Source organism: Ciona intestinalis, unplaced genomic scaffold (genome assembly GCF_000224145.3).
Source record: "Ciona intestinalis unplaced genomic scaffold, KH HT000166.1, whole genome shotgun sequence".
Classification (NCBI taxonomy): Eukaryota; Metazoa; Chordata; class Ascidiacea; order Phlebobranchia; family Cionidae; genus Ciona; species Ciona intestinalis.
Genome location: NW_004190488.1, coordinates 211,352 through 227,302, shown reverse-complemented (window position 1 = coordinate 227,302; position 15,951 = coordinate 211,352). Strand labels below are relative to the sequence as shown.

At 34.2% G+C, this 15,951-nt stretch overlaps 2 protein-coding genes across 2 annotated transcripts in view; both read left to right on the top strand.

Moving 5' to 3' along the window:
* Window positions 1-2,230: 2,230 nt before the first annotated feature.
* On the top strand, window positions 2,231-4,205 carry LOC100178209 (nucleolar protein 56). Its single transcript, XM_002127946.5, has one exon. It carries the CDS (start codon window positions 2,324-2,326, stop codon window positions 4,016-4,018), a length of 1,695 nt encoding a protein of 564 aa, XP_002127982.1. The 5' UTR covers window positions 2,231-2,323; the 3' UTR covers window positions 4,019-4,205.
* A 2,259-nt stretch (window positions 4,206-6,464) lies between these two features.
* The window catches only part of LOC778651 (insulin receptor), a 22,280-nt gene continuing 12,793 nt past the window's right edge, over window positions 6,465-15,951 (top strand). Inside the window, exons 1-10 of the mRNA XM_002125714.5 lie at window positions 6,465-6,738; window positions 8,877-9,009; window positions 10,024-10,192; window positions 10,481-10,585; window positions 11,315-11,465; window positions 11,893-12,062; window positions 13,151-13,307; window positions 13,882-13,992; window positions 14,407-14,554; window positions 15,056-15,285. Coding sequence (XP_002125750.3) covers window positions 6,465-6,738; window positions 8,877-9,009; window positions 10,024-10,192; window positions 10,481-10,585; window positions 11,315-11,465; window positions 11,893-12,062; window positions 13,151-13,307; window positions 13,882-13,992; window positions 14,407-14,554; window positions 15,056-15,285 — 1,648 coding nt within the window. The remainder of the gene's footprint in view (window positions 6,739-8,876; window positions 9,010-10,023; window positions 10,193-10,480; window positions 10,586-11,314; window positions 11,466-11,892; window positions 12,063-13,150; window positions 13,308-13,881; window positions 13,993-14,406; window positions 14,555-15,055; window positions 15,286-15,951) is intronic.

Sequence of the window (15,951 nt, the reverse complement as noted above, 5' to 3'; positions counted from 1 at the left end):
AAAGCTTTGCAGACTACGTGAAAGAAGATAAATTTCTTTTTTCTCGTATAAAGGCAAAGGTTTCGGAATTCTATTCATCATGGGTTATACCCATCTCCAATGTTGGTAATGAAGGCTGTATACCTACAATTTCATTTCTTACTCCAGATGGCAACAAAGTAAGCTATAGACCTCGCGTTTTGGGTTCATTGCATATTTTAAGGTTTGTTTCTACAGTTTTAAAACAGAGGTCCAACTCCTGCTGTTCATTGGGCTACTTGATGTTTACGATACCGAGTATGCTTATAAGTCCGTCATTGTTATGGATTTCGCCTGTTGTGGTCGTGGTAGAATCACAAGCAAAATGGTAAGCCTAGGCATTGGGTTGTTGGGTAATAGTATGCTCATTGTATAACTCCAAGAGAATAAAACTGAACCGATTGATCATAGTTGAAAAACATTCGCATGTGGTTACGTGGCAACTCCTGATCAAAACAACTTTTTTTTGATGTTTGCCGTCTCAGTAAAATGTTTATTCAATATCTCGTTTCGATGATTTTCCAAATACCACCACAACAGGCATTATTAAAACTGGTTACCGCCGACACCGACGTTACGAAAATTCAAACACAAAAGTAAGTTATACCTCGCATATTTTACTTTGTTATATATTTAATATTCTTTTTACAGATGAAAAAGTCTGCGCTTATATTAATGCAATTTTGGACGTCTTGTAGTGGAACGAGACAACGTGTGTGTCCGTATTAGACGTCGCCTGAGGGCGTAGCTGAGCCAAAGACAAAATAGTAAGCATCTTATTATAAGCATACTTTTTACATGCCACCCTTGGTATACGTAGATGGCGTCTAAGCTACACTTAAGAACCTAACTATTATTACTATTTGCATCTGCATTAGGTACAGAAAGTGCTAATACATTTACAGAATACCACATCGTATATGAAAGCTTCTAAAACTTTACCGACTGCTTGAAAGCAGATGTGTCCTTCCTCGTAAAACGGATTCGGAAATCATTACATGGTTAATAACCACACCAATGTTGACAATGATCACTGTTCCTACAAATTCATTTCTTACTTCGAAGGCAACAGAGTAAGCTAGACCTCGCATTTTTGCTGGAGTGTGTATTTTATTCTTTGTTTATGCAGGTGAATAAGTCAGCGCTGCTATTTTTGATTTTTATTGGACTTCTTGCTGTTGGCGAGACTGCGTATGCCTATGGTCGCTAACGTCGCCAGGTTATGTAGTGATTATCAAGAGATGCAAGCTGGTAAGAAATTGTGTGTTTTTCCAGGCTTCTTTGACCATAAAAGGGGTTTTTCAGGCTTTTTTGACCATGAAAAAATTTTGTAAATTTAATATTTATATTTCTAGATCCCAAATCATGTAAGTATATAGTAGGGTGGAGGAAGATGGGACACTCTTTCATTTTCTTTTCCTGTCCCATTTAGTAGTAAACAAAGAACATTCAAAGAATTATAAAACCGTACGCTCACGACTCCCATAAACCGTTGTTAAATGTTTAAAACACAATCAGGATATACTTGGATATTTGTGTTAAAGGCGTCCCTTCCCCCACCCTACTATATGTCTATACTTCAATTGGATGATGCAGTTTCCGTATGTTGTAGAGCGCTCTGGTTACCATGATCCTACAGCTATAGAAAACAACTCGTCAGAAGTTCAACATATATACCCGTTTGACGCCTGAACTACTTTATTTGTACTGCATTATATCCCGTCATTTATCGAATACAAATTATACATTATCTCTTGTGTTTATGACTGTGTGGTGTATTACTACGCTGTAAATATATATTTATATCTTCGTCAATTTAAAGCCAAATTGGTACACAATACACAGCCCACTTTGTAAGGAACTTCGGCAACCTTAGGCATGTGACGTCATAGGATGTTTAAGTTTGACAAAATCCAATCACTGCTGTTAAAGTTAGAAAAACAACTCAAAAACAAAATAATTTAATAATAAATATTAAAATATTATAAAGTGAATATGTGGTTGCAACACAGTTTAAACTACGGAGTGTGTGATGTGCGGTGAAAATGTTTTTTGGCTGAACCCGTTGGGCAGAACTAAGATTTCTATGGCAGAACACCACATGTAGAAATTTTCTTGCACGCTGTCTTCGCTTTTAGTAAGTTTTAAGTTCTGTTTTTGCAGAGGCGAGGATTTCTAGCGTATATATTTAACGCAATAGTTGTTTCATTTTAATTTATATGTTATTTATATCGTAACAGGTAGATTGTCATCCAAAAAATATAGAAATTTACTGGGTTTAATTTCGCCAGAAAACTTATAGAATATGGCTCCCCAGCTGTATGTGTTATACGAACATGCTGCTGGTTATGCTTTATTCTTCGTTAAAGAAGTTGAAGATATTGGATCACTCTTACCTACAGTAGAGAAGGCTGTTCTAGACTTTACATTGTTTGCAAGCACTGTAAAGTTGGTTTCATTTCTTCCATTTAAATCTGGAACAAACGCCTTGGACAATGTCAATGCTGTTTCTGAAGGTATCGTTCATGAAGATCTTAAAGTATTTCTTTCATCAAACATACCAAAGTTGCAGAAAGGTGAAGTTCTTCTTGGAATAAACGACACCAGGATTTCTGGAACCATTCAAGAAGAGACTGGAATTCGTTGCACAACAAGCGACGCAGTGACAGAAATTCTTCGTGGATTGCGTTTGCATTTCCCAAACATGGTCAAAGGCTTGACCATGCAAGGGGAAGCTAAGGCACAGCTGGGTTTGGGACACAGCTACTCTCGAGCTAAAGTTAAGTTCAACGTGAATAGGTCAGACAACATGATCATACAGAGCATTGCATTGTTGGACCAACTGGATAAAGATATCAACACATTCTCTATGAGGGTGAAGGAGTGGTATTCTTATCACTTCCCAGAGTTGGTGAAAATATCGAGTGACAACTTCATGTATTGTCGTCTTGTTAAGGCAATTGGTAATCGTAAAGCTATGGCGGAAAATATTGAAGAACAACTGGAAGAAATTACCATGGATTCAGCGAAAGCACAGGGTATTATTTCAGCCTCAAAGATGTCAATGGGAATGGATGTTTCTCCAATTGATTTAATTAACATAGAATCATTTTGTAGCAGAGTCATATCTTTGACCAACTACAAAAAAGGCCTAGTTGAATATCTGCACAAAAGAATGCAGTCTGTTGCACCGAATCTTTCAACGCTGATTGGTGATGTGGTTGGGGCAAGACTGATTTCACATGCTGGAAGTCTGACAAATTTGGCCAAATATCCAGCTTCTACTGTTCAAATATTGGGTGCAGAAAAAGCCCTATTTAGGGCATTGAAACAGAAAGGCAACACACCAAAGTATGGTTTGATCTTCCATTCAACTTTTATTGGCAGAGCTGGCGCAAAGAACAAAGGAAGAATATCTCGCTATCTGGCTAACAAATGCTCCATTGCTTCACGTATCGACTGCTTCACAGAACATCCAAACTCAGTATTTGGAGAGAAACTGAAGGATCAAGTTGAAGAGCGACTCAAGTTCTATGAAAGTGGAGAAGCACCACGGAAGAACTGCGAAGTGATGAAAGAAGCAGTGATCGAGTCAGAGGCTTTGATTAAAGCAGAAGTTGAGGCTGTGGCGGAGGAAGCTAAGAAAACAAAGAGCAAAAAGAAGAAGAGAAAATCGGAACCAGTTGATCTGACAGAAGAGCCAGAAGCAAAGAAGGTTCTTACTGAAAATAATCAGAAAAGTGCAAAAAAGAAGAAGGCAAAGAAGCAACCAGTCGATGATGAGGATGTAAAGGAAGTTGAACCGGAACAGATGGAAGTAGATACGCCTAAAAAGAAGAAAAAGAAAAAGCAGAAAGAAGAGGAAGCTGCCACCGAAGAGGAAAATGAACCAAAATCAGCCAAGAAGAAAAAGAAAAAGACGAAAGAAATTGATGCAGTGGAAAATACAGAAGTTGAGTTGGTTTTGAAAAAGAAAAAGAAGAAAAAAGTAGTGGGATAATTGGAAAAGGTGGATAAGATTTTAAAAGAAAATTTTTATCATGAAACAAATAAAAACACAAATTTTCCGTTTTGTACTTTGATATCAATTTTAAATCACTGCCTAAGTTAAAGATTGTGTTGAACTTTGATGGTAACGGGGTTGTAATACATACTGTAAATAAATGAGTGTTTTTTACACGTAACAGTGGTTATGTGCAAAATTGCAAATATTATAAAATTAAAAACTATTAGTAATATTTTCATGCAGTAAGTAACCTACTTGGGATTGGTGTTCTGTTGTGCTCAGCTAGTAAACGCAATAGTTTTCAGGTTAAATTTGATTCAAATTATGCGTGACATCTTGTTAAAACGCTTAAACTAAGATTGGTAGATTCCCTGTGGACCTTGGGAGCACAAAGTAAAAATGTCATTATAGTAGAAAGGGTTAGACAGAACGATTTTAAGAGTTAGTTAAACAGTAGCGATTTTAAAGAGCACAATTCTCTATAATTCCACAAGCAGTCACTTACGTATCCATGAGTGGTGTGGCAACTTCCGACCTGGAAACACGGGTGTTCTATAATTTAATGTACCCCAGTCCCTCTTGCGAGTTACCACGAACGTTATTTCATGTGTGAACAGTGTTGTATGGCTGCCAATATGAATAACGTATTACCATTTTGTACGACTGCCTCTAATCCGGAGATAATGGTGGATTCAAGGTTCGTCGCTGAAATCGTTTGAAACATAAGCGTACCCGTGTTACGCGACCATTGTTTTCCAAGGATGAAGCAAGGTACATTCATTCATTAATAATGTTAATTCTGGCTGAGAATTTTCCGTTTTTTCCAAGGACACATATCCTCTCACCTAGAATGGCCACACCATCCAATTTTCAATGAGGTTTACCAACCACTGCGTTAGGACAACGGGGTGTCATATGGGTACAAGATGTTAACATTTCGTCACAAAAATCTGCTGCATATAACCTTTGTATATGTGCTCTCAAGTAATGCAGAACCTTCCTCTTTATAAACTTGAAAAACAATAATGTTTTTAAATATTAACTACGCCGTCACTGTGCGAGGTTAAGTAATCAAACATACACAAGCACTTGAGTCCAAGTATGTTAATTAACTGGAAAACTTAAAACAAATATGAAAAGAATGTTTTCAGCTAAGTTCTTACATAAGCTATGCAAAGATTTGGGTGTCAGTCACATAATGTTTTAACTTTACGCTGTACCATCCCTAAATGTAAAATAGGTTCCTTCTTCAAATATAGCAAAACTATCACGTTCGTGTTAAACAGCCTATTAACTGAACGGCGAAATCAATCGTTCTTTAAGGTGTCACATGCATCATAATCACAACAGATGCATACCGTACTTTACTCATCGAGTCGGGAATTCGTTGTATTAGGGCGTGTTTCAGGTGTTAACGTTACTCCTACTACAATCGATTTCCTTCGCAGGTCACACAAAACGCTTCACTTGATATCATGTTAAAACTTCGGACCGTGACCAACCAGAAAAGCGTCAAACAAACGTCCATAACAATTTGAATAGATTGAGCCCATCTCCTATGACACGCTTCGATTGAAGTATTGACACACAGAACCAAATATGTTTAACAATATCACTCGCAAAAGAAGTGATATTCTTACCACAGCACAACTTACAACACGATGCCCACTGATCCAGAACAGATCACGTGACTATTCCATGTTGTTTACAAGATAACCAGTTCAGCCTTGTTTCTGTTCCGTTGACCTATACACATTCTTCGTTGTATTGTCGTAGTAATAAAAACGCTGCCAACAGATAAGTACTGCAGAGTGTATATTCTACATACTAAGTACTTACTACAGATATTTATAAGGTTTTATATAGCGAAACAAAAGCTGAATTAGCGCATAATAAAGTCATAGTGACCTAGTAGCGCCGCTGTCTTGGCGTAAAAATGGTACTACGAGTAAACAAGGTTACAAATCGAATATGTTCGTACAGATTAACATTATTTCAACCTGTTGTTTGTACGATATAAAGCTAAATCTTTGTAAATAGTAAAAGTTTTTAGTCAATTTTACATAGTAGATTTCTAGAAAACGGTGCATATTTTTCCAGAAAATGACAGTTGTTTTTATACATGTCTTCTTATTGAGATTATATAGACTATTTAAGAAATACTTTATTATGGCAAAATACATTAACTGATTGTTATAAATTTGTTACCCTATTACATTAACTAAAGGGATTCTTGTATTATTATGAATGGATGGAATGTCTACGTTTTTCTTTCATATACTCTACATTTTCCATAATCCATAAAATCCAAAAATTATGTGGTTATAATGGTTATAATTTCAATTATTAACAAAATATGTGTATGTCTAATATATATGGATATATTATATATATATATATCAAAAAATTGTTTTGTTATCAAACGGATTTGTGTAGGAAAATGCGGAAAGTGATACTCACATGCCTGGTAGCATTACTGATATCAGTTCCAGCTAGTAGTTTTTCGGATGAACTTGTCAGGTCTTTATCAAAACTGCGGAAATCACCAACTTCATCTACACACAACAACAACAAGCAACGACTTTCTCGAAGGGTTATTCGCTCTGTATCAAACGGAATTACGCATGCACCATCTCAAATAAACGAAACAGCTGACCAACAGGATAATAATAATGACTTTGACTCTCCCTGGTCTGTGTATTCAGATGGTCCTGGTAAGTATATGAACAACTTTTAAGATTACTTTTTTATCGAAGCGCTAGGTTGACATGCAATGGCAGATAGGCTATCAAATGAGTAGATCGTGTGCACTTGTTTACTACATAACGGAACAATTAATCGGCAATGTGCCAATTTCAAGGGTCGGCATTTGCCCAGTCTGCCTGACAGTGTTTGACGCCTCTGGCATGCGGTATAAAGTAAATGCTTTTAATGAGTAGTTGTTCGCTAGTTCTACAGTTCAGGGGTTCAAATTTATTTAAATATTGTTTAGAAAAAATAATCTTTCTGTTTGGTCCAATACTAAAGGTGTAATATAGCAAATACTTTAAACCAGCCCTCAAATAGTACAGTAAGGATGTGGCACAATGTTCTGGAGGCGTCTTATCTTAGTTTTACAGATTTTTAAGATGTTGATTAGCTTAGTTACTTGGTGACTACACGACATAAGACAGTACTTTGAATTTGTATGGCCCGGTTAAAATAGTACAACAAATATTACTGAAATTTAAGACTAAAAAACACACCAATTATAGCCTCTATAGGCGTTTATATTTTTATTTCTGTGGTTTCGTGTGGAAATGCAAAAAAAATGATCCATAAGGATACATCTGTTCAAGTTAGTGAGCTGCTTATTTTACCTTATGTAACGTCCATACACCTTCTTATTTAATACCTAAACATCTTTCTACCTAACTAAATACACATCCACTACAGACCACAGTGATGCTGTAAATGCTATTTTATATTTTGTATAAATCGTCAAATACACCTAATTTAACCAGTTTATAAATGATTAAGAAATGTTTATATTTTTATTAAAATAAAGCTTTTTTTTCGTAATAGTAAACTCACTACAATGATTAGTAAATTTAAACTAATTTTATTATAACAGTTTAGTTAAGTGGCAACATTTGTATATCCATTTTATTGTGTTTAATTAAGTGTCAAATAATAGTACAGTAGCATGAGCCTTGGCAGTCGGCAAGTATGCGTGGCAATGCGGGCCAAGTATTCCAACAACGTGTGTTAGACTGATTATGCAAACAGTCTGGTAGTTATATACTGCCTTGTAATTGTGAAGCACTCCGTGTCATGTAATGTTGTCATTACAAAATGTTCTCATCAGTTATCCAATGTTTAACTTTTTATAACAGTAAACAGTTTATGTGGATATATATTATAATATGTAATCTGCTATACTATAAAGTAGTTTGGATTAAATAATCAACATAAGAAAATAAGTAAAAAAATGTATTATTATATATAATATACAGTACATAGATATTTAAATAGCCTATATATATATTTAAAGATAGCTCTTAACCCTCGGACAAATTTAAAATTGTTACTTTGCATTTGACACAAAATAGTTAATTTAAATAAATTTTTTTTATGTTTACTAATCAATAAAATAATTGTTGTAGTAAAAGGTGTGAATACGGCCGGATATAGATTTGTACATGAAGAAAATATCATTGTTTGTTTAAATGCGTTACGTTGCACGATTAATAATATTATTATTGCTGGCAATTCGGGTGCAATATTACACAGAACAATAACCGTCTGCCTTAATGTACGATCAAAACAACTCTCATGTGGGATAATGTGCTATGATACTGACATATGTTACATCATAATACAGTTTTACCATAGCTATTCTTTTAAATGCAGCAAAATATAAAGCGCCTTTGAAATAATATAACGTTGCAGAGAACTGTAATTGATCAAAACCAATCGAAAAAGTTTTAACATGCCTACAACGAACAATAACAAATAGGGTCTTGATAATAATTTTTCCCCAAAATTTTAGACTAGCCGTTTAAGTTCTACCTGTAAACTGTTATTTATAAGCTACCTCTTATTCGCACATGACATTGGAAATTTAGGTTGTTGTGAAAGCCATTCTGTATAAATATATATATAAATATCATGGGCTACATAATAAGTATAACTAAAAATAATTCAAATTCTCAAGTGGTTGGCATTCCTACTTGCAAACTCTCCAAATGTAGTTTTAACCATTTTGCCAAAGAGTTATTGAAACTTTGTACATGGTAACAATGTTGTATAATTTTGGTATTTTAAATCCTTTTTGCAAAGTACCTAATATGCAATCCTTTGTTTTTATTAGTTTGTGATCTCATGGACATAAGAAATAATCCCTCTAAGCTAACGGATTTGGAAAATTGCACAATAGTTGATGGATTTGTTCGAATTCTATTTCTGAACGACAACGAACAGATGGAACCCCAAGATTTGAGCAAGTAAGTTATGAATGTTAAAAGTGACAGTCTCCAAAAACTGGTGAAGTCTTTGCGGCAAGTGTTGGGGACTTGGGGTAATGTAGAAATTCTGGTCTAAATTTTAGGACCCATGGCGTTCCACACTGTAGGCCCTATCCACAAAAAGTAGAGTATGTGAACCCATTATATTTCCAATTGCAGATATTAGTTTATAAATAAACTCTCAATCAACCATAGTGGTTAAAATAAATCTGCAGCTGTAACCATAATATGCCTGGCACAAATGCACATCTAAATAACTGTCCCAATTCCCATACACACATTCCAGACAAAAAAATGGTAAATTGAACACATTTTACTGTAATGTCATTAAATTGTAATATGCCTAATTGTTTACAGTTTTAAAGCCTTTTGAGTACTTGACCAAGCAAACGTATAGCCTATTTATTGAGTAAAACATTGTAAACACAACATGACCCAAAGTAACCCATGTTACTAATGAAAGCGGAATTATTGTGACATGCGGTTGATGTGAGCTAGGATTACGTAACTTACCTAATTACTATCATGTTACAAACATCAAATAACACACATATTTACGCTGCAATTTATGCATTTTTGTAAGGCGGCAACCGGACTCCAGAGTGTGTTTTGATCGGCGATTGTGTAGTAACTGGGCATTTGCTATGATTGGCAAACCATATGGGCAGAGATTCAGAGAACATAGTATACTATAGACCGTATTTAACATGTATAACAGCATAATATATATGTATTATATCTTTTAAATACTTAGGAATATGAACTGATTATTTTTTTTGCATTAACTGTGTTGATATTATTATTTCAATAAAAACTTTTTTGATATGTGAACTTGCTTCTACAAATCTCCTAATTAATGTTGTAAATAGTAACAAGTATCCGTTTTATAAAGTTGCAACTAAAAAGTACAAGTAAAGAAAATCTGTGTTATTTTTCTTACATCACCAATTTAGCACTAGCACACAAAAATTGCTAACAAACTGTTTTTTGCAGATATTCATTTCCCAAGCTTCGAGTAATATCGGGCTATTTGTTTCTTTACCGAGTGTACGGGCTCGTCTCACTTCGAACGCTTTTCCCGAACCTCGTCATGATAGGGGGCAGTGAACTATTTTACAAGAAATATTCCCTCGTAATATTTGAAAACCCTCAGTTAAGAGAAGTAAGCCAATCAACTTTAGTTAGTTATTCAATAAAGATTAACTACCAGCCAAACAGTAACATGCTAATGTTAATAAATATTTTTTATATAATTGGGTATTACTATTGTGAAATTTTATAAATTTAATTTTCTTATTGTCGTAAATTTAAATTTCATTTTTTTTTGTGATACAGTTACTGTTTAGATATTTTTTCTAGTGTTGGCTTTGGTACACAAAATCTAAACCATGCTTGTAAAATATTATTTTCATATTTTCAAAAGTGTAAGCAAATGATAATCCGTATTTAGATCGGTCTTGAAAGTTTAAAGTACATCAAGAACGGAGCAGCTCGAATACAAAACAATGGTCAACTCTGTTATCTCGATACCATAGACTGGGCAAGACTAGGAAAGGTAAAATGTACATTCTTATAACGTCTTTATTAATGTTCTACAATGCTGGACCAGTGATTCACAAACTCATGCAGAAGTCCCCAAGCTAAGTTTGCTAACTCCGTATAAATTTTATATTTATAGTTACAAATAGTTCGCACATGGATTTTTATTATAGTAGGGTGTGGAAGGATAGGACACCTTTAGCACATAATATCCAAATATCCTGATTGTGTTTTAAACAATTAACAATGTCCATGCGAGTCATAAGAATACGGTTTTATAATTCTTTGAATGTTCTTTGTTTACTACTAAATGCGACAAGAAAATAGAATAAAAAGGTGTCCCATCTTCCACCACCCTACTATATACTTACATGATTTGGGATCTAGAAATATAAACATTAAATTTACAAAATTTTTTCATGGTCAAAGAAGCCTGGAAAACTTTAAACTGAAGTATTCAGTGCATTTATTAATTCAATTATTTCTTATTATTGACAGATCTACATTTAAAATCCATTTTTTTATATATTATTGAATTTAACAGGTCTGCTTATTAATATGTGAACACTTTTACATTGCAAACTGTCGTTTCCCAAACATTTGGTTCATTTGTCAATTTAAATATTTTTATTTTCTTTTTCTTTATATTAAAAAAATATTATTTTCTAACCATCAGGTTTAACGTTTAACATTAATTTTCAGTTAAAATATTTTTTTCTAATCAAAAATGTCGAATTTTTTCTAGTGGTTTGGCAACGAAGCGATTGAACGACCTGTTTTACTCGATAACAAAGATGAGGGTTGCCTCAGTCAGTGTGGCAGCGAGAAGTGTGTGGATGTAACTGAGGATGGCTTGCAACAATCTTTCTGTTGGGGTCTTAATGTTTGTCAGCAAAGTAAATTAATGGCGTGTTTTTATTTCATTTGTCAAACAAATTTCAGATGGCTAGTTTTGTTTATTATATAAATATATATAATATATATATATAAGTGATTTAGTGTAATCAGTTTTCAGTGTAGTTTTATGCTAGTTTAAGACCTTGTTATGTAATAATAAGCCAACCAATTAATAACTAAAGTCTTTTACTTGTATTTTGGTTGTTCCTGTAAAAACTTTGGCTAAACAACGTTTTGACGACCCACTCAGGTCTTCTTTATCAGGATGGAAAGAGTCATTCCAATGATTTTTACCGAAAGAGCCAAAATTTAAGTATAAATATGCCCTGTAGCTGTAGCAACAGTATAACTTTAATCTTAGCGTTAACTAAGCATATTATACTGAAGCTCAAAATATTTTGATAATCAAAACTTTTACATTAATAGGTGCCTGTCCTGACCAGTGCTCTCATGCGTGCAATAGTAAACAATGTGTCTGCCATGAACATTGCTTAGGTGGATGCACCCTCCCCAACAACGCTTCAGCTTGCCATGCATGTCGGTATAGCTACCATAATCAAACTTGTGTCAAAACTTGCCCTCCTGGTTACTTGAAGGTAAGTCCGCATTCCTTATGGTTGGAGAGGGAAATTTATTGCCCCAAACTAATTCGTGGCTGGAAAAAAACACTAATCTTTAGGACCCAAATTTTGGTGTTCTGCAAGGGTTTTTTTATTGCATAAAGTTAAAGAGATTAAAAAACACACTTCAGGGAACCTAAATTTTACATTAAAAGTATGAAACTATGAAAGGATAATACAATATGAAAAAAAGTAACAAAATAAATACTGAATGATACAAGTATTCCTAGATGAATGTAACTTGCCCTATCCTCGCGTGGCCGAAAAACAACAGTCGTTATAACACGAGTGTTCTGTTTTATATACCGCGTACCAGCTTAGAGTTACCACAAATATAACTTTGTGGGTGATTTTTTTTAGAGAGAAAAGAGTTTTTATGTCGGGCTGACAGTATAGAGTCTATATTATAGACAACCCAGTAGTGACTAGTGACCAATGGGTTGAAGAAAATGCAGTAAAGTGTCCAAGAACAAATACAGTGGTAGCAGCGGCAGCCCATTACCTTTGTGTCAGAGCCATGCATGCTAACCAACTGTGCTACAGTGCCAAGTGTCCTTATAATAAAAAATATATAAATCATCCAAAAAGTTACATACTTGGTAATAAAAAAATAAAATCACTTGTGTTAAGAAAACTGTTCTTGCTCCCCATGTGAGGGTAAATAAGTTACATCGATTCATGGTTAATCAATGTTCAAATAATAGGGGAAATGTCAGTTGTTGTAACTTGTAGCCTACCATGTGCCAAGATGAACGCGTGCTTGATAAAAATATAATGCGACCACTTGTACCTGCATGCGATTTCTCTGCCTGTAATAATGCATTTGGGGGGAATAATAAAAAAGGAAAAAATTGAAAAGCTGCTTTTTTCGTCAAACACCAAATGCGTTTTTGCACTGTTCTACTTGATTCACCAATGTTTTTCGCAATGTTCGCGTGTCAGACAACAATTCATACCCATTTGAGTCTGGCGTTCAGGCAGAGCCTGATGTTAAAGTTCATATCAAATATAATGTGGTTATAGTTTCGGACTAGAGCTAATTTCAATGATATATATATACACAGATATATGGATGGTTATGCATAACACGAGATACATGTGCCGATCGGTATTGGAAACAACATAATGGAGAATGTTTGGAGGACTGTCCACCTATGTATACAGAATCTATTAAGGGAGATTACCACTTTTGCAAGAGGTGTCAAGGGGAATGTGGGAAAGGTAATTGAACAAAAATAATAGCTGTACCATTTTTTTAAAGTTGAGCTTACACTTTTACATTGTCCATTCTGCATTAGCTTTTACTTTTAGGCTTAATGTTAGGAGTGCATAGAATGTCATGTCACCCAAATTTATGTGGTAAAAAAATAAATGTAAAAAAAGTAATAATAGCTCTACAGTTTGTTTCGTTTGGACTTAACACTTTACAATGTCTGTCTGCTTCTACATTAGCTGTTTTTCAACTCTTAAGTTGATTTTTAATACAGGGGTGACATCATGAGATTTAACACCCTGGTTTTACATTTAATTTTGTTGAATGTTTCCTGCAATAAACGTTAAAATTTAATTACATTTGCCACATTATTCAAATTTTGATAATTTTGAATGGGTGTAACTACATTTTAACAATCAATTTTGACTCAAAATTCAAAAAAATATGACTATGTCTTAACTGTTTCCAAAGTATTCTAAATTTTGAATAAAACAGATTTTATACATATATATATATATATATATATTACATTCTCTCATAAAATCCAAAGCAGCCAAATAACAACAATTTTTTATTTTCAAGTTTGCCAGTTACCTACTTTAGAACACACAATCTCGGATCTTGCATCAGTTGATGCCCTTGATCAATGTACCGTCATTAAAGGTCAACTTCAAATCAGTTTAACTGGGGGGTGTAAGTTTTTATAAAAAAAAATTGTTTTTAAATTAATGTTGTCATAACATAGTGTAAATACGTCATGATTTTTTTTTGTTTTGATGCAGTGTTTTAATACAAATACGTCAGTCTGCTTGGAAAATTTGCAAAAGTTGCGATCCACCAGTGATATTTGTTATTACTCTGATAAGTCAACCTGAATAAACCATTGAAATAAAGTAATGGTATAAAATGCTATATTGAAAAACTAACTATATTGAAAAAAGTGTCTAGTTTCATATTTCCACATCATAAATTAAAACAAATTTTCCTTGATAGGCCAAACTAAAGCTAAGGTAATCACACAGATTTTTGACTTTCCTACTTAGCCCAAAAATTGATAATCCCTGTTAGGTAGTATTTAATAAAATAATATATATCAAACAATTTCAGCTGAAGTTGTTGAAAAAATGGAAACAGCTCTCTCAGAACTTCGTGAAGTTAGTTCTATCGTCATTCGGCGATCCTTTCCTCTCGTTTCTCTGACGTTTCTCAAAAAATTAAAGAATATTACTGGAGACCCACAATACCTTTACAGACAGTGAGTTCTAGGTTTTAATTATTTTTTAAAAGGTTTTAATTTGGGGTAAGCTTTAATTTTCTCGGAAATGCAAATTTAGTAAGAGTTCATGGGATAGTTTCTCACCTCGAACTCCAAATTTAAGATTCCATATATTCTATGTGGGTGAGGTCCATGTCAAGAACCTGAGATTTTGCCAGATTTGTCCCATTACCCCAACACCTGGAAAAATACTCCATTACTATTACAATGTAAATTAGATCTTTAAGTTAAATCATGCATGATCAAGTGGTCAAAAAGCATACCAGTCAGAGAAGCAATTTAATGCTTGTTTTGCAGAAACTGATGATGTCATATTGGGCAAAAAACATCACAGAATAATTTGTTAGTCTTGATTTTTGTCGTTTTTTTCACCACTTGATTCTAAATGTTATTTCTTTACAAGAATCGCCAACTTTACAAGCACTAGAGCCAGAGTCATTTAATTTATCACAGTTAAATTCATGTCTATTTGATTTGCAGAGGAACGGACAACTACAGTGTTTATGTTTTCGACAACAAGAATCTGAAAGAACTGTGGGATCTCAAAATGGTCAATGGATCCACTAACTTCACTATTGGTGGTGGGAAAGCTTTTTTTCAAAACAATCCCTATCTCTGCATGGATAAGATTGAAAAAATTGAAAATCTTACACCAGGTGTAGAGGATACAAATGATATTTCTCAGATTTCAAATGGAGATTTAATCACATGTAAGTCACGTTGTGTTACTTGCTTTTCTATTCTATTCTATGTGGGTGAGGTCCCGCGGCATGGCACGCCATGGGCCCTAGGATTTAGGCCATAATTGACCCATTACCCCAACACCCGGGGTGCTACTGCATGGACCTTCCCAGTTACTTGCTTTATAAAGTATACCATTCTTCAATCTGTTTTCACTGCCAAAATCAATGTTCATGGGGCAGATTTCTAAACTAGTGCCTAGTGGCCTGAACAAAGCCACACGTCATTCATATGGGTATACAAGCAGCCCTCTTGCACATGGCCTTGTTTTTATATAGGCAAATTTCTGTGTAAAGGTGAACAAAATAACAGGCTTAATACAAATAATTTAGGTTAAATTGATTGAGAGGGAGAGTGGTTAGTGTCTCTGTAATGGGCTTGTGCCCACAGAAGCATAAGAAACACTTAATGTAGGTTGTAGATGTGGTGCAAATGTACAGTTTGTAATTTCAATGTGTTTAACATTGGAAAAATAGATAATATTTTTATTTATATTTTTCCTGGCACAATACGATTGTCGATTAAATTATTTCAACATATATATAGTTTGTTACATTTTCTATGTTTAAGTCATTGACAACAACTGGCAAATCAAGACTTATTGTGCAGCTATTCAAATAGAATTATTTAATTTT